The sequence below is a fragment of the Triplophysa dalaica genome, chromosome 16 (genome assembly GCF_015846415.1).
Source record: "Triplophysa dalaica isolate WHDGS20190420 chromosome 16, ASM1584641v1, whole genome shotgun sequence".
NCBI lineage: Eukaryota > Metazoa > Chordata > Actinopteri > Cypriniformes > Nemacheilidae > Triplophysa > Triplophysa dalaica.
In genome coordinates this window covers 2967892-2994670 of record NC_079557.1, presented here as the reverse complement: position 1 = coordinate 2994670, position 26779 = coordinate 2967892, and the positions used below count along the sequence as shown (strand labels likewise).

General features: G+C 40.7%; 3 protein-coding genes across 4 annotated transcripts; 1 reads left to right on the top strand and 2 right to left on the bottom strand.

Moving 5' to 3' along the window:
* Positions 1-923: 923 nt before the first annotated feature.
* Positions 924-2573, bottom strand: trmt112 (tRNA methyltransferase activator subunit 11-2). Its single transcript, XM_056769920.1, has 4 exons — positions 2387-2573; positions 1651-1752; positions 1408-1500; positions 924-1214 (listed from the first exon to the last, which is right to left on the bottom strand). The coding sequence occupies exons 1-4, from the start codon at positions 2459-2461 to the stop codon at positions 1116-1118; spliced, it is 369 nt and encodes a 122-aa protein (XP_056625898.1). The 5' UTR covers positions 2462-2573; the 3' UTR covers positions 924-1115.
* Positions 2574-2782: 209 nt separating this feature from the next.
* Positions 2783-8100, top strand: LOC130437711 (uncharacterized). 2 transcript variants are annotated; one of them, XM_056769206.1, is made up of 9 exons: positions 2783-2857; positions 3288-3459; positions 3970-5397; positions 5468-5607; positions 5682-5883; positions 5965-6069; positions 6756-6934; positions 7016-7157; positions 7301-8100. In XM_056769206.1, the coding sequence occupies exons 1-9, from the start codon at positions 2843-2845 to the stop codon at positions 7921-7923; spliced, it is 3006 nt and encodes a 1001-aa protein (XP_056625184.1). In that variant the 5' UTR covers positions 2783-2842; the 3' UTR covers positions 7924-8100. The 2 variants fall into 2 exon arrangements, with proteins under 2 accessions (XP_056625184.1, XP_056625185.1); XM_056769207.1 differs by lacking the exon at positions 2783-2857 and having other exon boundaries at positions 3323-4142; positions 4252-5397.
* A 73-nt stretch (positions 8101-8173) lies between these two features.
* Positions 8174-26640, bottom strand: atg2a (autophagy related 2A). Its single transcript, XM_056769205.1, has 42 exons — positions 26100-26640; positions 24592-24754; positions 24125-24274; positions 23552-23654; positions 23061-23199; positions 22718-22942; positions 22374-22476; positions 21376-21543; positions 21123-21259; positions 20956-21031; positions 20605-20857; positions 20385-20526; positions 20185-20283; positions 19928-20095; positions 19562-19826; positions 19323-19410; positions 18268-18436; positions 18040-18182; positions 17801-17949; positions 17557-17711; positions 17251-17401; positions 16936-17120; positions 16781-16861; positions 16582-16688; positions 16406-16498; positions 16258-16328; positions 16059-16135; positions 14330-14500; positions 14124-14250; positions 13825-14048; positions 13502-13731; positions 13294-13429; positions 13015-13227; positions 12102-12203; positions 11913-11997; positions 11665-11818; positions 11509-11578; positions 11344-11426; positions 11089-11210; positions 10768-10922; positions 10443-10595; positions 8174-10246 (listed from the first exon to the last, which is right to left on the bottom strand). The coding sequence occupies exons 1-42, from the start codon at positions 26268-26270 to the stop codon at positions 10010-10012; spliced, it is 6093 nt and encodes a 2030-aa protein (XP_056625183.1). The 5' UTR covers positions 26271-26640; the 3' UTR covers positions 8174-10009.
* Positions 26641-26779: the final 139 nt, after the last annotated feature.

Sequence of the window (26779 nt, the reverse complement as noted above, 5' to 3'; positions counted from 1 at the left end):
ATCCACTGCTAACATTTCCATCCTTTCATGTTAGGTAAAGTCTTATTTTACTTCACTCTCATAAATTTCCTCTTATTTTAATTACAGTTCACAGACATGATCGTTAATCTTTCAGAAACGGCTTTATAGCTGCTCTCTCTCTCTCTCTCTCTCTCTCCACATCTCAATTATTGCATCATTATAGTTTGGCCATGAGGGCTGTAATTGAACTTCTTCAAGCACAGAGAAGCTATAACACAAATGGCTCAGAGAAATGAGATAGGAAGCAAGCAGGAGACACCAGAGGGCTGACATTTTTCAAGGGTATCTTTCGATATCATTTCCAAAGAACAACTATATTCTTGTTCGAGCATGACTTCAACACTTGATCTTTTATACTGGAAACGTGGAAAATTCCGCCGCTGGTTTGTGCTCACGCGCGCCCTCTGGTGGCAGGTGAAGGTAAAGCTCCAGGGCTTTTCTGGTGGTTAGTTGCGGTCTTGCAATATGAGGTGTAAAAATAGACCATAGAAACAGCATTTTTTTCTTCTTTTTAACCACCCTAAACTAAATACAGTATTTGCTTTGCCACGTCATCTTGCTCTGCAAGCTTTCTGTGTGATTTGAGAAAATATTTGGCTGCTCGACACAAAGGAACTACTATAGCTGACATACCTAGTGAACTCTGTACAGTAACAACAATCCTAAATAAACATACACAAAGTGTATATTGTTAGATATATATGCGCATTTATCATTTATGACTTCAAAATACAGATCGGTATAATTTCAGATGACTTCTCATAACACGATACAACAAAATACTTGTATAGGTGTTTTTATAACACATCTTAACAAAAATAAATAGTGAAATATATTAAATTCCTGCTTTGCTAACATTCTGAATGGTGACCATGACCAACATTGAAAGAAAGTAAATCTACTTAAGCAATAAACAAATACATATTTATTTATTACTTTATATAGTACATAACAGAATGGTAGAAACAAGAAAAGTACAATTAACAGGAAATCAATTTGTGTTAACAAACATGGTTCAGTACATAGTATAAACCTTTTGTCTGGGCAGCTGTCAGAATTTGATAACAGTAAGCAGGCTGTAATAGCGTCCGCCATCATTCGTCTTCATTGAGTAACATGTTGGGAACACCTTTGGAGATGGGGAATTCTCTGCCAGACTCCGGGCACTGTAAAGATCCCTCTATAACCTCAACCTGAAAGCAGAGAATACAATTATCAGCATCGAAAACTTTTCTTTAATTGTGTAAATTGCGCTCGGACTTCTACTGTGTATATCAATCAAAGCTTCCATATAAATGACCTCATTTTTTAAAAACATATGTTCACTTGATCCATCAGCTTCCACTGAAACAACCTTATCTTAATGCTTGAAAGTGGCATTCTCACCTCCAGCAGGATTCTGTGAACTTTGCGCAGAAAATCTTCATCGTTTTCATAGTTTGGTATGAGGGTGCTGGGCAGGTCTTGGGAATGTCCGAGCTGTTAAAAACGACTCATTAGATCGTCACGAACAGAATAATTTCTCTACAAGTAAATATTATAGGTAAAGAGATGCATATCCACTGTGCCACAGGCTGACAAAACAATGCATATATGGACTCTATATCTAATGTATCTTTGCCGACTAACCACTTCTGCCGCCTGGATCAAGGGTCCCCACTCCAGCTTTGGTATCATCCGGGTCACGAACTGAGCATTGAAGTCCACCTCATTCACTTTGACCTCTGTAGCCTTGATGCAAACAAGATCCAAGACATAACCGCACAGAAACAGATTTATTACTACAGTATGTGACTATTTGGGTAGTCTGACGTCACGCAACACCATATATGGAAGATAATATCCTGTTTCCGGGTCCAAACGCTCGAGATGCTGTGGGCAACAACAAAAAATACTAATATACGCTTATGGAAACCTGTTAAACTATTGGAAATCCTAACCTTTATCTTCATGACGAAATCCCACATGGCCAGTCAGTGATTCATTTTTCTTTACTTATTCAAATATTGATGTCGGAGATCCCTAAGCCAGGTGACTGTAGTGTATACTGTGAGTTAATAAATGATCCGCCTAAATATGCGGTGTGAACAGTAGCCCCACTTGAAATGAATAGATGCTGGGACCCGGAAACGGTATTATTTAAGTCACCACTTAACAACCGAATAACGTTAACATTATCTTAAACCTTGCTTCACGCGCTAGGCTTGGACTTGTAGCATAACGTACACCCTTTACCCACTATATCGACAACAATCACTTTTTATAGTGAATTTTAAATAAATGCACGTTTAAACAATCATTTTTATCCATATAACTTATGTCCAGATTTTCCTCGGGGGAATATTTATTCTGTGCGCAAGCCTACCTTAATATTGAGTGGGTATCCTTTAGTCACCCCTTTCACGTGTGACGTTAGCATGTTATGCGTTAATAGCTTCATTTCGACAGTATGTAGCTAAATATTTCTGCAACGTATTACCAAAACCGGATTACAGAAGCATAACAACCACATGCGTGTAAAGCGACGACTGTGTGCAACGGCGAAAACAATCACGGTGGAAAACAACCTGCTCGTTTTGGTTCCGCCCCCTGAGGATCAGTTTCAAAGAAGGACTCGGATTTTGATTATTTAACTAATTTTACTTTTAAACAATGTCAATTATTTGCTTGCCGTATAACACATTGCATTCTGGTATTTAATAAATAGATCAATAAATAGAACAGAGGAGCTGCAGAGTCGCGGAGTCATGACGTCACAGCAGTTTCCGGACAGCAGCGCAGGGTCGCACACTGCACGAGTTAATTTTATTGATAAACAACGATGGCAGAGAGCGTTGTAAGTTGTCTTTCTAATGTTTATTTAGATAACGATTCGGGACATGTTGGGCTTAAGCAGTTACTTGCTAAACAATTGTTGACACGATTCTCGTTCAATCTTAGAAGCCTACATGGGACGTTATGCGTTATTATGCGATTACTTTTAGTTTGTATCCACCCTCAGATCAGTGAGCCATGTATTTGTATTTTGAGAAACGCCAAGTTAAGATAAAACAACGTAATGTGTTGCTGGAAATTATCGCGAGAGCGATTGGATAATGACACAGCTTTCCAAACGCTCTCGCGATACTTCGATGTCATACTTCGATTGTCTGCGCAGCGCTTGTTTTGGCGAATACACGCATGTTTTTCTCATGATGACATTCAGTTATGCATGAGGTTTAATTGTGAATATTGATGATGTCAATCTCTTTCCCCCCTGTTTTTAGAGACATGTTACGATTCAACACGGAAAACAAGTCCTTCAGTTGCAGAAATGCAAAGACTGTTGCAACAGTTTCCACTGCCCCTTCTGTGCAAGCAACATCTTTAAACCAACAAGACTTATCAAATTAAAAATGCATCTCAAAAGTCACTGTAAAAAAGCAATCGTCCACGAAGGTATGAGCAAGACTTGCTAGATATACCGTGGCACTATTTTCCTGATCAGTGCTCGAATTGAACCAAGTCTCACTCATCAGACTTTTTTTTGGTGGGGGTTAGTCTCGCAATATAATAATGATACAAAATACACAATATATTTGATTATAATATGCAAAACTATTATATTTAAAACAGGCTTACATAGACGAACAGGCTTATTTCACTGTCCTGCGCATAGCCGTCTTTAGACGTTTCAAATTTCAAGAGACATGACAGCTAGCCCATAAACAAACGTAATATAAATGATTGTAAAAGATTAATTCACAAAATGTACCACATCCATTGCATAAATTTAATCACATTTGTCATTATAATTTTAACGGAAATACAAATATCTGAGGGACCCCCCAAAGTAAATTTTTTACTTCTTAAGGGGGGTCCCTAATGCCTTATGGGGTGTCCCGCAACCCCCCTGCCCCCCTTCAATTCGAGCACTGTTCCTGATGCTATTCCTTTTGTTTCTTTTAGACTTCACCGTTCACAGATGTGGATTGGGCTGTAGACCGTCTCTTCATTATCACTGCATGTACTGCACGAGCACAGTCTTAAGGAGAGATGATTTTAAAAACCATTTGCAAGTCTGTAAACACAAACAGTTAGTGACCATTGAAAAACTGTCATCCGCCAACGCAGCCGCGACGGTAACCAAAGAAACATTGTCAACCTCCACAGAAACTGTTACCGCACAAGCCGTGCAACAATCAGCCTCCAGCACAAGTTTAATAGCTTTATTATCATTAACCTCCACAGAAACTGTGACCGCTCCAGCCGTCCAACAGTCACCCTCCAACAACGGTTTAATAGCTTCCTTGGCGAACTTGAAAACAATAAGCCCCTTGATCAAGGCGGAGACCCCACCAGCCACTTCAGTTCACTCGAGCAAGGTTCGCGTGCGACCCGTTGTCAAAAAAAGATGCCCGATTTGCAGTGCCCTCATGAATAAATGCAACCTCCAGAAGCATATAGACCGCAAACACACCGAAGGGTCTATGAACGACATTAATGCCACGTCCCATCTCACCAGCCAGTGCATTGATAAAACAAACGGCATGTTCGCGGTCCGCAAAATCGCAAAGGGACGCAGCGTGCCGCTTCATGTCCAGTTCAAAACATGGGGAGAAACTCACAGGGTCCTGTGCGATTCCAGTGAGTGTCAGTCAAACATGGAGCTCGCTCAGAGCAGCGGCCTGCCGTCTTATCAGTGCAAGCACATCAGATCTGTGACCTACTGCAAGTCTTCAGCTGAGGAGGAGTCGCTGACGGACGAAGTTTTAACGGAGATGGTGAGAATGAGATGGATAAATGAGGAAACAGAAAAGATGTGTCTCGCTCAGCGGCAGCTTGCAGAAAGCCACCGCGCACCCCTTTCCGTCCACACCACGATTGGAGTGCTGCCGATGAAGAAATGCATATCGGTTTTCGAGCCCAACCACAGTCAGCTGTGTCGTGTCATGGTGGTATACAACACCAAATTGAACAAATGGTTTTGCCCCTGCGCAAAAGTGCGCCGTTCCTGTACACACAAACACGTTGCCCAGTGGCATCTCTTCCAGACACATCGTGAGCTGTTCCAGCCGACCCCGAAACCTGAAGAATCGCTTAAAGGAGACCAGTTCGACTATTATTTGGAGGGGATGGACGACACGGATGATGAGGCCGCGTATCCGCCGACTGGTCTCCGATTGGAAAATTTAGTAGATTACGTGTTCCAGAACAAGAAGATACCTGCTGACCTACCGGAGAATATTCGCCTGCTGTCGACGGAGATGAGCTACTCAAGAAGCCTCTGTCCGAATGAAAGCGTTTGTCAGATATGTCCAGAAGCTGTTCCTCTTGGCGAGGCTGCCCTGATAACACAAACGGCAAAAATACTCACCAACTGGCGCGTTATTGAAGGTAAGAGATGATTCAGATGCTGGTGTACATCTGTAAAGTCATCTAATGTATTGATGTTTTTAAACATTAGATGTCGCCGTCTACTATAAGCAGTGCCCACAGTGTGAAATGTGTTACCGGTACCAAGAATGGAAAGACGGCCTTCATAACTACAATGACGACATCATCCTGGACATACCTTTGTGTTTAACCCTCAGGAACCTCCTGCAGGTAACAAGTGGTCTAATATCACTCGCAAAATATTAACGCAAGCAACGTTTTTAAATTGAAGTCTTCGTTTTTAGGTCCACACTTCAGTGAGCAGAGCGGTGGAGTTTTTGCAGCTCATGGCTGGTGTTGAGTTTCCGCCGCCGGACACTGTTCTGCGTGCATACTTACACTTTGAAGCTCTCACAGAGCACGAGTACAGGTTCTCATGTGTCTCATGTGGAGATCATCCGCCGGTGGTCATTATGGGTTTACACAGACAAGCTTTGCATTCCTCAGGTAGGACGATTGTAAAAGACGTTCAACGTGTGTGTTTTTTTGTACTTTTTTAATACGTTGATCTTTTTCTTGTGTTTTCAGTGAAGCACATTGAAGAACCTCCAGAGAGTTTCAGAGGAGAGATCGATGTGGAAAGATTTTGGGAGGCCGTGTCTAAAGAGATGATCGCTCGAGGATTTGTTGAGAGTATGTGCGCATGCTCTAGTGTAAAAGAAAAGGCAAATAATGCATGTTTAGGCTTCTGAAATTCATTTAAAGTCAAATTATACCATTTTGATATGTTTTTGTGACACCTATTCAACAAGTGAAATGCAAAAATAGAAGTTTTTCATAAGTGGACTTCTGAACCTCACTATACAGCTAAAGGTTAATTTTAGAGACCATTCCAAATGTTGATTTAATCATAGTTTAATCTAGATGTATTCTGGTCATTCCAGTCCAGCGTCTGTCATATTTCCATAAAATCAAACCTCAGGGGTTAGAATTCATCCAACAGCAATGTGAAAGACTGACAGCATGACAAGACACATGAAAACTGTTATAAACAGAGAGTATCACATAACGTTTTTTTGTTGTTGTGTTGCTTAAAAGTGAAACTGAGTTTGTTTTCTTTGCCGTAATTGAGGTCTGAAAAAATACAGAGCATCTTTTCTGATATTTTCAGCTGATTCTTCAGTTTTAACTTTCTGCAAATAAATGCAAACAGAAATAATATTTTATTTGAGATTTGGGAGTCAATGTTGTTACTACTGAACAGTATGAAACAAAAATGATAATTTTACCTAAACACAATACATAGAAAATTTAGAAGAAATATTTTGAAATGGTCAAACATACAAATAAATAAATTATTGTTCTTTATTATGTTCCAGGTGATGTTCATAACCCATTTGTAGTTCCTCCATCTTTGCACTTCTGGGCTCCTTGGGTTGGCAGAAACACACGGCTCTCCGACACGGTGCTCAACACGGAGTTTGAGAAAGTTCACTCCACAAATTCGGTTTCAGAGATCTCAGAAGACGGACTCACGGAGGAACTATTCAAGCAGAAGGTTTGTCTGTTTTCAGAGTTAAAAACATTTTAAAGTTAACAATTTGTCACATTAACATTAATGAAATGATCTTTTTGACAGGTTGACGTGATAAGGAGCTTGTGCACAGACTGCGGTTTGGACTCCACTGGATCTCACAGTGACCTCCTGCTTAGATTGTCAAATAAAATGAAATCCAGGCCAACGTATAAAAAAGTGTTTGAGAAGATCTGGACCCCTGCTGGTGAGCTGCTTTCTTCTTAAAGAACAAGATTTATTCAAAGTATTGCAATATTGTAACTCGCAATACTGTATGACTTCCACGCATTGATATTTTTATTTTTTTCGCTCTCTTATCTCCCTTTCATTGTTTCTGTTGTGCATTAGGTGGCTGGGGTGTCATCATGTGTCCCTGTGGGGTTGTGTACAGTCTAAGAAACAATCTCCGAGCTGAAAGCCCTCAAGACTTCGCCGATTTGTTATTGTCATGGAAACACATGCCCAATGTCATCATTTACCAGTTTGCGGATGATTTGGCGAAACACATTAATCTAAGAGCACCGGAACAGGTACCGATCTCTCCGTTTGAAGGATGCTTAGCAGAACCCACTTCAGTTAATATAGATTTAGCCAGAAGAGGAAAGCTTCACGTGTCGTTACCTTGGCTCCAGAGTAGGAAGACGGTGACAGATCTTCATGGACATCCACTCACAGGATCTTCTAAGCATTACGTGCTGTATGACCAGATTCCTGAAGGAAATCCCACAGACAGTGGAGATGCTTTAAGGAACCCTGCATCTGTACCTCAACTGGCTGGAAAAGTGAACCGGCGGATTGTGGAGCAGCTGTTTGCTGAGATCAAGCAAAACGGCTACTTTTTGAAGATGACGTCACCGTCAACACAGATGTTTCAAATGAGGAACATCATTCATCATTATAATCAACACAAGAATAACAAAGTCATCAACAGGATGGGCGATCAGTGTTTAGTCAATCCAAGTTATGTTTAGAGAAAGTGATTTACCACATATTCAGATCAAACGCTGACAACTGTGTTTATAACTTTATCATGTTTATTTTGTTTTATTACCAGTTAAATTTGTTCACTGGATAAAAAGGTTTTGTTTGATTTATTGTTAAAAGTGTTTTGTATTGTATATAATTAAATGTTGATCTTTAAATTCTCATGCTTTGTTTAAACTTTGGTTTACTTGCATATTTAGGAGGTTTACACAAATGAAGTTCATTTGCAAAAACAGATAACTCAGTTTTTAGTTTATTTAGCTGGATTTTCTTGAGTTATTATTACTTAATCAGACCAACCCAACTTCCCTTTGATATTACTTGGAATGCACCATAAAAAAAACATGATTTTTGCTAATTTACTTCTTAAATTATAATTGATAAATCATCACATTTGATACTGCAGAAAGAAGAGCAGACAAAAAAGTAGAAATTGAACATCAATCTAATTACGTTGTCGACAAAAACAAAAAAATAAATGCCTACCGTTGTGGATCATGTACACCAGGAATTGTTCTAATGCACAATTTTATTTTTTGTATTAATTTGTTTCCACATTGTCTTGGTACTATACAGGTCATTCTTACAGCGTATGATATCCATATAATTACAGACAAAAATAAACGTACACTGGTGGTAGCTATGAATCATATAGCTGGCCAACAACCATCAAATCACAAACATGCATGCTCATACACACCCACTCAGAACACACACTGAACACATAAACACAAAATATCCCAAAACACACTTCCCTCACACGGTATGCATTTAACGAAAATAAAAGAGAGAGAGAATGGGCATCAAATGGTAACCATCACTTTTACATTTCATTAGCCATTACTACAAATATGTAGGAAGGCAACTTCTGAAATGACAGCAAATGTTTAGTTTTGGAGTATATGGCCAAATTAAGGGTAAAGCGCACAAAACTTGTCAAGATTATGTATGGGTCATATTTTAAGCCTAAATCAATAGATATAAGAATTATATTTTGCACCAACCAAATGTTTTTAGGATTTTTGCCTTGACCGTTCGGCACATTTCATTAATGTGATGCAAGAAAAAACAAATACTGTTTTACCTTTTGCCGATTTAAAAACTGATGGCAGTCCAGTAATTGTTTAGTTATAATACAACTTAAAATCATTGTATTACAGTATTTCGAGTCATTTTGAAAAACATGAAAAATAGTTGGATGCATTTTGTTAAAAATAAACTATGTAAATATTGTGTGTGATAAAACTAATATAACAAACTATGTAAAGTGTCATGGCATAGAGCGCATTTTGTACCGAATCATTTTTTTTAAACTTTTTTCTTAGATTTTTGGGCGAAAGGTCTGCAAGACACTTTTCCTTGAGGAAAAGACAACATGATCACATTCAGAAAGAAATACAACGTAACATGAATTGAGTTTTTTGTGTTACTTTCAAATAATAATGTAAATTTAGGCTAAAGACATTTAAACAAAGGGAAACTTATATAGAAAAGTGTTTAGAATGTCAATAAAGCAGAATTATGGCACTAGGACACCAGGCTGTGCTTGAAACACAGTCAAAACATCAGAGGACAAAGATTCATTTCACTAGTGTTAAAATAATCAATATATATAGTAAGGCCACCTCAATATAGTCATTAAATGATCCATTCGCCTTACTTAAATCAGAGATTATGAACAAGTTTGTTAAACTTTCTTTACCTTTGTAATACTTCAGAGAGAAAATGTCGATTCGGCCAAATGTTGAATGAGCAGGAAAAACATCTGGTCTTGAGCTCACAGGTAAACAAGTGTTTCAAACGGATATGATTGCATACGTCATACATCATGATCAAGATGTGGGTGACCTGCACTTTGAGATTTCCTCTTCTAGCCAAGTGCAAAACCATTTGCATTCTACAAAACAAAGTGTGCAACTGTGTGGACCCACTTCCAAATCTAGTTTCCTTTTAGAGTTTGTTGTCCTTCGTTTTTGCATTTGTGCTCATGAACAAACTCACATCAATACTCGTACATTCACACACGCTTCGTTCATACTAACAAAAAACGGACTTCTTCAACCCCCGTCAATCTCATTCTTGGCCGTCTTCAGTGCGCCATTTCAAGAAGTCCTCTTTCCGTGCGTCCGGTTTAATTTGGTTCCTCATGCCTCCGAGCAGGTTGGAAGTGGCCTCCGAGGCAACTATTAGGGGGCGGACGACGGTGGGTGGGATTTGACGCAAAACCCCGCCCACTGCTCCCGGAAGACCTTTCTGCTCGTGCCCGCGAGATGCCACATCGCACAGGGTCTGAGCTGCGTCAATCACTCCCTGTGAAAGCCGAGATCACAATATATTTTAGAATGCCAGACTGATCATAAAGCCGTCTAAACGTTAAGATAAGCAAGATTACACGTCCTGTTAAAACGCTTTTAGAGTTACGCCACTTGTGAGATGACTAGCACGAAAAGCAGTCAAAAGACGTTTTTAACTCGTTTAACCTCATAGAGATAATACAAAGACGTACTTCTCTAACGGTGTCATAGGCCTTGGCGACACCCTCTCTGAGGTCAGCTGGTTGAGGGGTGCGTCTGGGACGCTGGGTGGGCCGTCCCTCCGTTATGTAGCGTGTCAAAGGAGGGGTCGGAGATAAGATGTCATAGACGGTCTCAGCAGTGGCCTTGAAAATGCACAGGAATAATAAAGCTTTCCATTATTAAAGTCACTCAACCACAGGTCTCTGTTACTCTCAGAAAAGAGACACTAGCGGCATTCTAATATCATGTATATAACAATATATCACTTTTTTTACAGGTGTATCACTGGGTAGTTATATTCGGATGTGTGCACACCTGAATTGCCTGCACCAGTCTGTTGCTGAGCTCCAGAGCAGCTGAAGCCGTCGAAGTGCCGAATGATGCTGCCCCCCTCTGGAGGCCTCGAATAATGCGCCCATCCTTCCGGTACTGTTCAATGGGCATCCAGAAGAGATCCCGCACGCCGTGAACTGCAGAGTGAAAGGTCAAGAATAATAATGCCTTTATTTGTCCGTCTTGTTGCTGTCAATACATATTTGACATGCACTTTTAAAGGGCCCATGACATGAAATATCACATTTCTAATGTGTCAAATCACTGATACAAACAACACAAGCAGAAAAGACCTCTACTCACAGAGTTGTACAACAGAATGCATGGGTCCCACACCTCCCAGAATCCCCGGCAGCTGGTTCTTCCTGATGTCAGTAAGCCACTCGTTCACAGCGAACTGAATCACCTTATCAACACCCAACAGCCTGAGGGAATAGAGAGTCATGTGTAAGTCTCCTAAATGAAGTGAAAATTTGGCTGTGTGAGATTAGCTGGGGTATGACAGTAATGCAAACAAGGTTTGCGTGTCTAAGAATTAAAATGAGAGCGATTATTTACCCATGTCTACAACACAATCTCTTCAGCTTCAATTCAGAGCAGTTCAGCTGAGCTAGGCCAATCAGAATGCCCGCAAACGTTCCCTATGAATCAAGAGTTAGAGCTTATATACACCTAGGCTATATTCAGATGGGTACCAGTCATTTTTATGGTTGATGTTCCAACCTGCTCAATGACCACATGCTTTCCATGATAGTCCAACCAGATGGGAACTTCAGAGGTGAAGCGAAACTCTCTACAGAAAGAGTGTAAGACATTAATTATGATTCATACGTTTTATTGAATATTGTTATGCGGTTTGATGTCAGTCAGAGCTTAAACCTGAAGTAGATCGGTTGTTCAGAGGAAGAGGAGGAGCCGGCAGAGGAGGAACTCTGCTCACTGTAGGTTGTTTCTATGGAGGCAGCGAGATCAGGACCCAATCCATAGACAGCATCTGTATCATCTGAATGCTTTTGAGGAGCGTCAGTCCTCACTGGAAAGACAAATGAGAGAAGATCACACATTATGTGACTGCTTTAATTTTGTTTGTTTACAAAGACGTTTGGGATTCCTTCATCTAGACTCACCCTCAGACGCGGGGTCGACGGGTAGGTATGGATTAACTCCTGCTGCCAAGTTACTGAAAAAGTCCTTCAGGAAGAAAAGTGCATCCTGGAAAATGAAAACAGAATTATGTGACTTGCATTGAGCTCTTTTGAAAAATATCTGCTTTCTGCTAAATAATGACAGATATGATGTGACTGAGTATAGTGTACCTGGTCAATGTTGAGTCGCAATGGTAACAGACTCACTCTGAGACAACATTCTGGACCGCCCAGACCTGACTCAGGCATCACCTGCAGTGCTTTCACAGTCAGCTACACAAAACAAACAAGAAACAAAGTTGTTCAAACAACAAAAGAGAGAAATAATAAAGAAAGAAATAAAGAAAGAAAGAAAGAAAGAAAGAAAAGGAAAGAAAGAAAAATTTAATAAATGTTAATATATTTAAATAATAAAATTAAGGGAAAAAATACAAAAATTGTCAAAGAATAAAAGAGGAAAATGATAGAAAGAAAGAACAAATAAATAATTAACAAAGAAAGAAAACTAAACAAATAAAAGAAGGAATAAAATAATAAAAGTGAATGAATAAGTAAAAGATAAAAACAAAAAATTATATAAATTAATAAACAAATGAAAAAACAAAACAACTAAAGAATCAAATAATTTGAACAAATACAATTCAATTTAGAATAAAAACAAATTTTAGAAAAATAAGGAAATGAGAAATAAAGGAAGAAAATCAAAAATGACAGGAAAGACAGAAGAACAGACTGAGAGAAAGTCAGACAGAAAATAAAATGTAATAATAAAAAATTATGATACAAGGAAAGAACCAACCAACAAAATAAATAAAAAAGGAAAAAATAATTAAAAATAAAACCCCCAAAATAAATGAAAAAGAAAATAAATGAATGAAGAAAGAAAAATACATTTAAAGCAGGAAAGTAAGAAAAAAAAGGGAGAAAATAATTATATTTAATAAAAAAAAATGAAGATACAAAGAAAGAACTAACCAAATAAATAAAATGAAAACGAAAATAGCTGACTAAATAACTATAAAATAACAAATAAAGAAAGTGAAAAACAAAATAAAGAGGAATAAATGTGTGAAGGCCAGCTCACCATGTTGGAGTGTGCTCTGCGTGGCATGCTCTCACTGGTGTGCAGATACAGAAACTTGTTAATTTGAGAGGAAGCCAATCGATCTCGCACCTCAAGCTCCTGAACGATAAACACCTGACGGGAAATAGGCTGTTCGCCAAGCCCCGCCCCCTCTGCGTCCTGACCCGGCACAGCAGGCAACAACACCGGGTAGGTCTCATGCTGGAAACTGACCTGAAACAGGAAGTATTTACAGATCTACCAGTCTTCACCCGTTGTTCCATCACATGCTCTCTTTACCTTAGTCAGCTGTATCTCCATGAGCAGCGTGTGCTGCCTCCCACTCCCACCAACCCAGCGCCAAGAGTTCTGAGGACGTGAGGGTCCAGCTGAACGAGATGGAGACCCACGTGCTCCGGGAGTGGTCGCTCGAACCCTGACGAACACAAACATCTCAATGACATGTCCGTAACGTGCAATTTACTCAAGGCCGCGACCTGAAACTTACTTTTGACCGTGCTGCGGGTGACCGGAGCTGGGTTTGCCCCCGAAGTCTTTCCCACCGTACAGGTGCCAGATTACGGACACTTCTCGGAGCACCAGTCTGTTCTGAGGCACTGGAAAACAGGCGGGAGCGCGCAGCAGGTCTGAACTGCCACGTGGCCTTGAGAAATACCCATCACGCACCTTTATAGGGCCCTGAGAGAGCAACGTCACCACAGGCTCACCGTCTCTAGGCTGTCAGAGACATAGAACATTTTGATTAAAAGTTTGATTTGATAAAACGTAAAAGCAAGCGAATGATAAACAGAAAGATTTGCGGATACAGACCGGGATGCCCATCCCAGGAGCTTCTAGGATGCAGAAGTCATCATTATCTGTGGAACATTCTGAGCCTTCCTCTGACATCACATCTGCATGAACTTCCATAGCTGTGGTCACCAGTCCATCAAGATCAGACTCCTCCCCTTCCAGTACAGAGGGGCGGGGCTTAGGAGCCTCTCCCGGAAACAGGTAGACCGAGACAGGTGAGGCTCGTCGGATGGATGGGGATCCTGCTTGCCAAACACAGAGAGGTCAAATACATGTTATATTACACATCAATATAACATCAAGACTCAAAGTCTCACCTGGATCTTGATTCTCTTCGTGCGGGATTCTCTCCGTGTCAATCAAGGCATCTGTGAGATCACATTGGTTAATCTCTGCCGTCTCCGCTGGTGGGCAGGGCGGAAGGGAGGCGGGGCTTTCGGACAGCTGAGAGAAACAGAGAGGTGGAGGTCAAACAGCAAGAGCTTGAAGATGAAAATAATAAACGGTGGCACACAAAACTCACCAGAAGCTTCTGTCCGGCAATCTCTGTAGGGGACGTGTGGCGGGGGGGAGGGTGAAGGTCACCCTGAGAGACCAGATACTGCAGCAAGTTAACCAGGGCAGCGCACGAGTCCGCACAGGTGTGCACGTGAACGACGTTATTAGAACAACGGAGCTCGAACAGCGGCTGAGTCTGGAAATATCGCAAAAAGAAAATGATTGACAAAACTGTTCATAAAGGAGTTATCATGATATAAATTATTTTTCAGGTAGTTAACATAAAATTTGTGCTCAATCATAAGTTATAAGCTCAGTCATTGACAATTGTAGTTTACTGTAGTTTTTCAGTTATAAACCTAAAACAGGAAACTAGCTGCAGGTTAAAAAATCTGATTACAAGATTGACAAATCGACACCTTGGAATTATAACTGCATTCTGAGATATTTAGCGTCAAAGTCTTTGCAATCCATTTGACTTTGTAGAAGAAAATCTTTTGTAGAAAGAAAAAAAGATCACAGAATGTCACAGAATGAGAATATATGAATCATTTAAAGGTACAGTTTGTAAGAATTTTGCAGTGAAATATCCAAAAAACAACTAGGCCAATGTTATATTTTTATACTTAAATATACTTAAAGTACTTAAATATCGTAAATGTTTACAAGTGCTTTTAAATCCTGAGAAATTCACCATTCTAAGCAGTGGACCGGGGCCGTTTAGTCGCCTGTCAATGGCATCATATCCGCGTTACCCTTTGTTAGTCTGTACAGTCAGTCCGTTTAGCATTATTGCAAATGATGTGGGTACGTTCAAAATCACTTTTACTATGATTGATTTAAATACTTAAAACAGCGCAGGGTTATCACACCATCGAATTGGACAATTACTGTAACATCTACGACTAACAATTTAGTTGTAAACCTTACATTACTCGGGTCTAATTCATTATAATGAAACAAAACGATTTCATCAAACGCAACATTTATAAAACTTTATTACTTCACCTTTTCCGCTGACATGACTTCTCGTTCCCGTCTGATTGATGTATCAGCGGTACCATAAGTGGTGGAGTGGAAGACAATAAATCCCATCATTCCACGCTTCTACACAGCGTCATCAAGCTACGCCCTCTAGCGGAAATTTCTACAAACTGTACCTTTAATTTTGACAAAAATGTCAGACAGAACTAAACTAAACTAAAATAACAAGGTGATGAAATCTAGTTGTAAGATTTCGAGAGTAAAGTCAAAATAATTACAGCAAGGTAAAATTATTAAGACTAAAATTACATAAATACTACTCCTATTTCACAAATTGACTTGAATATTAAACTTTAGATTTTGAAGAAAATATGAAACATTAGAAGAAGCAAAATAGACCATTCAGTGTTTCTATGTAATTTTTCTTACATTATTTTTAGATGGTATATCCACGTATGATGTTTGAACACATCAAGTTAAGATTTCACAACCTTGTTTAATAAAGAAACTTAATAAAATATTTGTGTTTTAAAATGTCTGTCACATCACAGTACGATTTGAATGAAGTGCAAAAAAGCTGACGGACAAGTAAACACCTTACAGATCTGAACTCAAAGTCTTGATGTTGAAGGGTATAATGTTAATGTTTATATTGTGTCGAATACCTCTTATAACTTTATTGAAATTGCTTCACTGACAGTACACTGTAAACATATACCAAAAAATTCTATGTTATGAACTGTTCATCCGAGTGATGGTGTGACACTAACCAGTTTACTGGAGTCTGTTCCTTTCCATGTGGTGATGGCCAGTTCCAACAAATCAATGTCTAACACACACACATAATCTAATAGAGAAAGAGAAAACAATCATTAAATAAGCCTGACATTTGAATACATTTGCTCTTATTATTGCACAAAAATAACATTCAATCAGAAGCGTGTCATTTGCTTGGAAGCAGAATCATACCTCGCCTCAAATCCACTGTGTCACTTTCACATTTATCAGACAGGTACAACGCAGAGTCATCCAAGATAAACCTAACAGGAATCACAAAACAGTTAGATCTGACAAAAAAAACGAAATCCTCAGTAGATCAGAAATGCGTCGCCAGTACCTGAGGTGAAAGGTTGCGGTATCCACGATGATGTTACTGGACAGAGAGAAGGACTCTGCGGTCAACAAAACTCGCAGAGAAAGATAAAGAGGTCTGAAGGACAGAAATGAGAGAAAATGACATCTACTTTCAAATGCATGTAGATATTTGGTCAACTATCGTGGGTAGTGTGACACCTGTAGTCGACCGCACAGGTGGCCAGATGAGTGTGTAGAACTGTGATGACAGCAGGTGGGGTGTATCCTAAAATATCATCATCTATTACGTCAAGGAAGTCAACTATCTGCGTGAAGAATAGAAAAAACATGCACATTAGATTATTCTGACACACCGGTAAAACAGATACGTCACTTTATATGTGATGCGACACCTGACCTGTTCATGCCAGCTGTGATTGGTCAATGCCATGTGATGTCGTAAAGTAGCACCATGGAGTCGTAACGCGACCAGAAACTCCTGAAGAGAAATGAAGAGGTTCACAAACGCACAAAAGTCATTGTGATGTGCGAACAAGTTAGTAATATACAAACCTTGACGTTTCTCTCCAGGTCTAATGTGATTTGGATAGCAGTCGATAGCATTTGGATGTTGGTTTCTCTCCCGCCGACGCTGCTCACCCCTACCTCCGTGGGGTAAATGGTAGGGTCTAAATGACCTGGGGGTGTGAATCTGGGCATTTCTAATCTCTCAGGGATGGGGGAGTCAGGGACCTCCGCTGTAAAAAAAAAAACAGCATCTACGAGTCTGAAAAACGTGGATCAAAATTCAAACAGGGCATATACAGCCATCTCCATCGCATGCCTTACTTAAAATTTTATATCGATCGTCATTCGTTCACAGGCTACCTTTATGATAGAGCTCCACTTTTTTGCTCTCTATGGTCAGGAAGTTAAGATTTGGATTGTTCTGATGCTGCGTCACACTAAAAATCTTCCCCCCTTCCAAGTCCAAAATGACTTCTCCGTGACACTGTTCCACTTTACGCCCAGCCTCGTTCTACAGAAGAAGAGCATTTGCCACTTTAGGAATATGAAAAAATGTCTAACATTGTGCCAGCGTCTCAAATCTTTGTCTGCTGACTAGATCAGAAAAACATCTTAATTCTCAAGCGGTGACGTAATATGATTTTCTGAGTGTTTCCTGAGAATGACCTTGCAGTCAGTCATGGCTTGTAGGCGACCCTTGCCAATCAGCACGGATAAACAGAGCAGACTGAGGGCGTGGCCAGACTGAGGCTCCGACTGTTTTTTTCTCTTTGATTGGCTGGCTGAGTAAAACTGAGGCTCCTCCTCCTCAGAGTCAGATTCTACAATAAGAGGAAACACAAAACGTTAGGATAAAGTTTTTATTGAAAATGAAGCATGACGTACATTGACTAATGACATGGAGACTGACCCAGTCTGAAGGCAGATTTACAGAGGTAAAACTCGTCCTTCTCAGGTCTGCGCTGGTGAGAGGGAATACGGGCACCTTTTGAAGAGAAAGAGGGTGCTGGCGGAGGAGGAACAGGAGGAGGTTCCCACATCAACAGATCATTGTTAATCCTGGCATAAGAGAAAGAATGAGTTGAAATACACCGTTTGAAGATAAAATAGAATTTTTTCAAGCCGCGTGTTGGTGCGAGTGACTTTTACCTGTTGTAGATGCTCTGGAAAGCATCTTTGCTGGGCAGGAGGATAAAAGCTACAGGAAACGTGATATCAACCACATACTGACACTGACATATACACTGAGACTGAAACTCTTTCATTTCCTCTGGGTCAGCCGGGATCACCATCTGAGACAGAAAGAGAGAGGCGTGATGACGGACAGAAGTCAAAAGATACTGTAAATTACAGAATGAGAAAAAACAAACGCGAGACCTCTTCCGTCTCAAACATGGTGCGGTTGGATGAGAATGGAGAGCTGTTCTTCTCTCGGAGCTCACAGGGATTCTCCAGAGACATGGAGGCCAGACCCAGATCTGTGTTGAGCCCTTCACGCGCGCCTCTGCTGTCAGAATCTGCTCCCTCATTCACACGCACCTGAATCCTACAGACGGCACGAACGGTTGAACATCGAAACACATTTTAACATTTGAAAAGGTTTTGAAATGTCATTTGTATAAATAATTCTGGAGATTTCAGTCTTTCCTCATGAAATTCCCCAATCAAATTTAGGCAAATCTGAGGTTTTGACCATGTCTCCTCTGTTCAAAAGACAAGATTTACTTTCTAAAGTACTATAGACTAACCCTAACAGAAAACGATTTGCTGTTTTACATTTTTTAACATTTTAATGTATTATTTATTTTGTGACAATAATGTTGCTATTGTTGCATTAATTATTAAGTATATATGAAGATTTCAAAATGAGATATATATATATATTTTTTTATGTGCATTGCAATCAATATCATTCAAACTGCAGTCGATTTGTTTCGAATTAACCCATAATAACAAAAAAATACAGCTAATTATCAGAATAAACACATGATAACATAATGAAAAAGATGATTTAAGATTTTTTTTAAACGGATTTATCTCATTTTGGAACTAAACATATATTCTGTTTTTAAAAACGAAAACATCCCAAACGCGACCAAAGAAAAATTGGTGCTTTTTGTTAACAATTAGTTAATGCATTAGCTTACATAAACTAACAATGAACAATACTTCTCCAGTATTTATTTGTATTAATTTCAGTATTTACTAATACATTATTAAATTCAAACGTTGTCACTATTAATATTAGTAAATGCACCATGAACTAACATGAATAACTGTATTGACATGAACGAACATTGACAAGGATTAATAAATGCTGAAAAATGTTAGCTAATGCATTGACTAATAGCACCTTATTGTAAAATGTTACCGAAATATCCAATCAGATTTGTACAATATGAAGGAATGAGCACAAATAGTCCCTTTCTCACCTGGGCATGGCGTCAGGGTTGTGTGGATCTGAACTCTTCTGTACACAGATAAAGGGAAATGCCTCTCCCTCCCAACCCTCATACACTCCTAAAACAAACACGACACCACCTTCCAAATGAACCACTATTCTTAGCAGAATATTAAACTAAATCTATAGATGTATTGTGCACTAATAAGACCAGGCAGGCATATTTATTAAAACCATTTTGAAATCATGCTGACATATGTGTTTCCTCACCGTGTAGATCTGTGAAACAGGCCTCCAGTAATTTGGTAAATTTGGCTCCAGGGCTGCTTGCGCCCTCCTGGGGAACATCTGGCCCCTGCTGAGACCTCAGCTCCAGGTTGGAGATCTGCAAGCTCAGGATCTCACTGCGCACCGCACGCTGGCTCAGGGGTCGCCTCAGATCCGGGGGTCGAAGGTCAGGGATGGGGAAACGCACCTTCAGCACAGCGTGAGGAGATTGAAGCACCAGGGATGAGTGAAGCTCTAACAACTGAGACTGCAGAGGGACAAACAAAACATCAGCAAACATTTAACCAGATGAATAACAGGTCAGGAAGAAGAATTGGTTAGTATTTCTATGCAATATAGTCTAGTGACCTCTGGTGCGTGTGCTTTGGTACTTTGGGGTGGTGTTGAACAATGACTCAAGGCTTGTAAGATTTGCTCCAATCGGCCCAGAATATCCAAGTCCAACTCAGAGCTGAGTTCTCCGAGCTCAACCTGTAGAGAACTGTCTCTGCGCACCACACGCCTCCTGGTTCCACTCTACACATCAGAGAGACGTTTGTTAATACAAAAAAATATCAATGGTTTGATGATTTCTCTGTCACATATGGATCACACAACTGTGTTACCTTGCGCATGTGCTTCTCACACAGACTGTGGTGGAACTGAGCACACGGTCTGGAAGCCGCACCCATCGTGAAGAGACCAGCCGACTGGAACTGCAGAAGCTGGGAGAACCATACGTGTGGTAAAGTATATGAAACGAAGCGACTTTTCCAGAACGTTCATCTGTCTAGAAGCTCATAAACAGCCTAAGTGTAGTGTGTACCTCTGTGTATTGCGGACCACCAGAATCCCACAGGGACTCCAGTAGCTCCAGCCTGCTGAAGGAGAGGTCAGAGGTCATGGCTCGGGTGTGCCGCCCTGCGCTACGCATCTCACATGCCAGCTGCACAGCGGCACCGGTCACCCTGGAGATGGGAGGAGAATCAGAAGATATGCATACAGATATATATATATATTTACAATAAGTGTGCATCCTGCTGTACCTGATGTGAGAGTGAGGACACGCTTTAGCAAAACTCCCGCGCAAATTTTGGAAGTCTCTCTCGCTGAACATGCTGTCTTTAAAGTACGCAAGCTCCCGGAAAAACACCTGCGACAGCTCGGCCAATGAGGAGAGCCCGTCGGGCCCGGGGGGCGGTTCCTGTTGTAGCATAGTCAGCGTGACTCCGCCCAGCGAGAGGCGGAGCAAGGTGTCTGGTTTCATTGGCTCTGAATGGCCACCACGAGACGAACGTTCTAGAAGAAAGAAAAACAAGTTCCAAGCTCTTGACTGACCGCGTGACAACATGTAAGTTATATAAAGTGTGTGTGTGTTTAAAACAAAGGTTACATACTTGAGGGTCTGCTACATTGTGGTAAACTAGATAAGGATCCTGGTACAGGATAACGACGAGGACAGTTAAGCATTCCCTGCGGGTTAAATATGATAAAAGAAGGAGCCAATCACACGCTGTACAAACACAACCACATAAACAGAACAAACAACTTCAGATGTACAGACATGCGGAGGATTTGACTGGGCCACGCTGCTTTGACTATGAATGGACGACTCCATGTCGCTGTCAGAAAGTTCACTGCCAGAGCGTGTGGACAACACACTGCTGGTCATACAGCCGGCACCCATGGAGTAAAACATATCTGAGGGATAAAAGAAGTCACATTTAAAACATACAACACAATGAACACGGATAGTATGCCAATCAGTCAACTCAAGTGACTTTAATATCCTCAACCAGACATTCTTCTGCACTCGCCTCCGTTCTCCATACTATTGACATAGGGCTCTGCGTCCAGCTCCAGGTCTCTGTCCATCATCTCTGCATTCAGCTGTTTACTGAGATCTTCCTCAATCAAACGCAGATCATCAGAACCCAGAGGTCTGGACACCCCTCCACCGGACACCCCACCACCACGGCTGCCTTCTAACAAACACAGAACGATGAAAAAAGTAAAGTTAACATGAAGAACACGTTTTAACTTTAAAAATATTAAACTAAAACTTGAAATATAAATTCGCAAAGAATGTATTTATTATCTCTATATTGAATCATCTGTTTATATTTTACAAAAAAAATATCAGTCTATTCACAAGTTTTCTATTTTAAAAGAGGAAAAAATGTATGCATTATGGATGTGACAAAAAAGGCTGCATGTTGACATCATTATTTGAAGGATTTCTGTAAACTCAAATGTGCAAAGCAGAAGCAATAATATCCATAAAAATGGCTCATTATAGAATATAAAAAGGTTACTTGAATTTTGACATCTGACCTATCGGTACGGTGAAAACTTATGTTAAGGCTCACATTAGCATGGAAATGCCCCACTATAAATACACAGACAATTAATAATGAAGATTAAGTTTTGTTCAAGCTTGTGAAGGATAGAACATTGACAGCCAATCAAAATCCATTTGAATTTAAAGGGCTCATACATTTATGAAACTGTTGGGCTGCATTATAGCTAGTTATCTAGTTTTTATTCATGGTGTGAACGGGCATTTATTCCTCTGGACAGATTAAACACGAACATCAACAACTTCATGCCATCATCACATAACGTTTTAGAAAATGTACGATAAATGTCCTCGAAAATGTAGAGCACTTTTATAACAGTGAATTGATCTTGGAAGTGTACAGCTTTGCAAATGAGACGCAAAGAAAAGGCTTCTGTTAAAAGCCATCAAAACATCAGAATCTTCGCGAGAGATGAAGAAACATTATACTGATGACTGTATGAATGCCGTGGGTACCTGACGTCTCAATGCAGAGGGCAGACAGGAGATCCGTCAGGTGAGTCACTTGAATTGGGGACAGCAGGAGGTGGAGGCAACCAACCTTACCATCCAGCTCAAACTACGAAAAGAGAGACATAAATCAGACCCTCAGAGAATGAAACTACTGGATGGAAATCAAAGCGGAGATATTTTAGGCTTGACTGATGTGATCTGTCATGCACACCGAAGCGAAATGATTGAATCATTTGATCAATTTATCTCATATTTTCTCATTTTAACTTTTTGTTTTGCTAATGCATGGCACTTAGGAATAGACAAAATGCAGCAACGCTTGCTTTTCTTCTCAGTCCGACACAAACCTTGGGTCCAGGCAGCATTTCGTTCTGTTTAATTTTGACCGTCGTCTCTATGAATCCTGAGCAATGCCCGATCAGCAGGGGTTCGGGGGGCTTCTGGGGATGATGCAATGGTTGAGAAGGTTTGGAGGCATCGTCTACATCTACATCATCATCATCCTCATCTTCCTCATCCGCCTTCTTCGTGCCCTCCCTGCTGCCCACCATAACATCAGAATGAATCAGCCCCTGTAACACACAAAAGAGGATGAAATAAGACACAGTCGATACCAAACCTGCAATCTGTGAGTTTCCTGGGTTTTTTAATCATGTGGCCCACCACACAGTTTGATATTCTGACCCTGACCTGTGATCCTCCCAGGGTCTCATAAAGCAGCTGTACAGAGTTAAGCTGAAGGATCTTGTGCAGGAAAGCTGGTGGCTGGTGGATGTCCACAGGCACTGTCTGGCTTGAGTCTCTCACAGCCTCATCACAATAGTCCACCCTGCAGTACCGCAAAGCGCCACATGGGACACAACACAGTTCAGTCACCATTAAACAAGCTTATTCTAGGAAGTGGTGTTTGTTTATGAGACACTATGACTGTGTCAGTGGGTACGTCATCACAGTGTTTTTGGTTGAACCGGTGGATCCACTAAAAGAATGCCTGACAAGTATTGAACAGAACGAATCTACAGTATTGACTTTAATATTCTTTGAGCAATTACAGGATTTTTTTTACAAAAAAGCATGCCAAGGTCAATTTAAAAAGGACACATTCCCAATATATTATACATTATAAATAAACAAACACTACCGTTTAAGATGCATGTGTGGTAAGAAGTGTATATTCTGACCGTTTAATGCGCATCTCTAAGGCCACCCCCGTCTCGGCGTCCAGGGGATGGTGTTCTACTCGCACTATGGTGTCCAGGAAGGTTACTTTAATTCGACGTAGGACTGAAAAAGACAAATTGAATATATTATATATAAAATAATGCACAGACTGACAGGCAGTAATACAATACTGTAATGCTGATATCCAGTAAACAGGGCATCGGAAATCTGTTTCGTCATGAAAAGATTGGTCAATAGTGGCATTCTGTAGTTAAATATTTGTATTTCTTGAGCACTACACTTTTTCACTCTCTAAAATCAATCATATCTCATATCCATTTATGTCTAGATGTATAACAAACAAAATAATGTTCTCAGTTTAAAGAGCTGACAATTGATTTATTGTCTGAGTTTATTTTACCAATAATGTCTTGTTTACAATTAATCTTCAGACATGAAGACATGAACCGAATGAAACTAGATATAAAAGACTGCCATGAATCCATAACAATTGTGATATACTGGCAAAACCCAATTTAAGCCTAAATCAGATCAGCATATCCAAAATATGTCTCAAAATGACTGATACACACCCGTCTCGATGGTCTGTGCAAACATTTCCAGCCCCTCCAGTGGAGCAGGCGGCTCTTCGGACGCCTCCGGTGGGTCCTTCAGGCACTCCTGGGCCAGCTGCATGCTGGACGTCATACACGAGGACCACCCTTGGGAGTCCCAGCTCCCACCTAACAGAGACAATTTTATGAGACATAAACACTGTCGAGACTGAGGAGGACGTGATCCAAAACTCAATAAGTCCAGCCCCAAACGTAAGCCATTGGTTAACCCAAGACAGGATGCTTGAAAAAAAACAAAGCATGTTTTGATAGACGGCACAATGTATTTTGCTTTTCAAGAGGCCTTTGAATAGCGTATAGTGAAGTGGGATTGGAGAGAGTATTTAAACCAAAAAAGGACACACGCACAGGTTATTAATCATGACATTTGGCACATCCCAGTGCTGAATATGTGGTAACATATTTGTATCTCTCCAGAAACTTACTCATTCTGTATTTGGGTCTGCATGTTATTTGCAGTCCAGTGACTTCAAGGGTGCAGTGGTCCGTAACAAGTGCCGCCCAGGGAATTGTCACCGAAATGCTGCTCACAAAACCTTCGACAATCTCTAGTGGAGCTCCTAGAGTCTCCAAAAACTCATTCACCGCCTGAAAGAGAAGATTCAAAATGCATGTAGAGCATCTAAAGGTGGACAATATGCCAGGAAAACAGAACAACATGCCAAAAGAAGTGGTGGCTTTCAAACAAGTTAAGGATGTTGTGGTTCCTGTAGCTCACTTGGTAGAGCTTTACATTAAAGGTCATGGGATCGAATCCCACATAGTTCAAGAGTTCAAACATATTTGGGTTTGAATCCCTAATGGGTTTGACTTTCAGGGTTCATGGGTATGAACACATGTGGGTTGAATTTTCCAAAGGTAATAGGATACATACAAATCTCAAAAAGGTCATGAATCTGATTCTCAGGGGTCACAGGTTTGTATCCCCAAACCTTCAACACACATGTCTCAGAATCTCCCGAACGCAATGGATTTGATTCCCAGGGGTCATGGGTCCAAACACACATGGGTTAGAATATTACAAAGGTAATAAAATAAACAGGGTCTTGGGTCCGAATCCCCAAAGGTCATGAATTTGATTCCCAGGGGTCATTGGTTCGAACCCCCCAAAACCCAAAATTTCAACACACGTGTCAGAATCTCTGGACGCAATGGATTGGATTCCCAGGGGTCGTGGGTCCAAACACACATGGGTTATAATATAACAAAGGGAATAAAATACACAGGGTCTTGGGTCAGAATCCCCAAAAGTCAAGTATTTGATTGCCAGGGGTAACGAGTTCAAACCCCCCAAAACCCCAAATTCCTAGGTTCAAACACGAGTTCTAATATTCCAAAGGCAATGACATACACAGGATCTTGGGTTTGAATCCCGCATAGGTCATGAATTTGATTCCCAGGGGTCATGAGATCAAACACACATGGGTTTGAATTTCCAAAACGCAATGAGTTTGATTACTAAGGGTCACGGTTTCTGACACACAGGGAGTTCTTCGCAGAAGTTAAAGATATTCAGAGAATACCCAGAAGGTAAAAATATACACAGGGTCTTGAGTTCGAATCCATCAAAGGTCATGAATTTGATTTTCAGCGATTATGGATTCGAACGCACATGGATTTGATTCCCTTGAAGATTATGGGTTCGAATCCCCAAAAGGAACAAACACACATACAGTGATAAAATGTACAACACTGCGAGTTGCTTTGGATAAAATGCTTGAAAAATTTTGTGGCAGATGACACAAACAGCTAAGTGATGAGACAACGAATGTGAAAGCAAAAGTGATCAAAACACCGATCTCCTCAGCAGTGTGAACTCGAAAGTCGTGTTGATCTCAAATGTTTCCAGGCATTGCGAAACAGTGGCAGGGGTAAATGAGAGGCACATGGTGGACATTTCCTAAAGAAGCTGGCCTGGACATGTCTCACTTACCCAAGCATCCAAGTTAATTTCCCGAATGACACCGCTTCCATTGTACAGGTCCAAGCTCAGCTGGTCCAAACTGAGTCTTTCCTCCAAAAAGTGGCCCAGGTAGTGCTGCAGGAGGTACCGACAGGCCCGTTTCTTTATTGAGCCCGACCATGGGAAGAGCCACCGAGACATAGGGCCACGACAGACGGGGAGAGGGAGCCGAGAGGTGGCGGAACAAGAGACCAGTCCTGCATAACAGATTTAAGGGCCCTCGGTAGTGTGTGCAGACGAGAATAACAGAGTGAACGCGAGCTGGGGTGGACAAGAGCGGACGAACCCGTTTCACTAACTTCCTGTCCTTTGACACCAAAATCCCCCGAGTCTTCGCGTTTGGACCTGGGTCTGTACAATGCGCCTTTTAAAAACGATCATTTGCGTTGAAACGAGACGCTCCGGTCCTTATTTTAATCGCATATGTGACAGAAATAAGCGACAGGTCCTCTACGGCTCTCTGAGGCAACGGGTTGTTTATTGTTTTCATACCAGGATTGAACGAGGGGCGTCATGACGTCATGGCGACTGGAAGCAGTCGGAAGTTGAACTGCGAAGCCGCCATGTTGGGAAGGTCAACCCATCAAAACAACTGCACAGTTGTACATGTTGGATTTAATATTATAGACATTTTAAAGGGTTTTTTATCC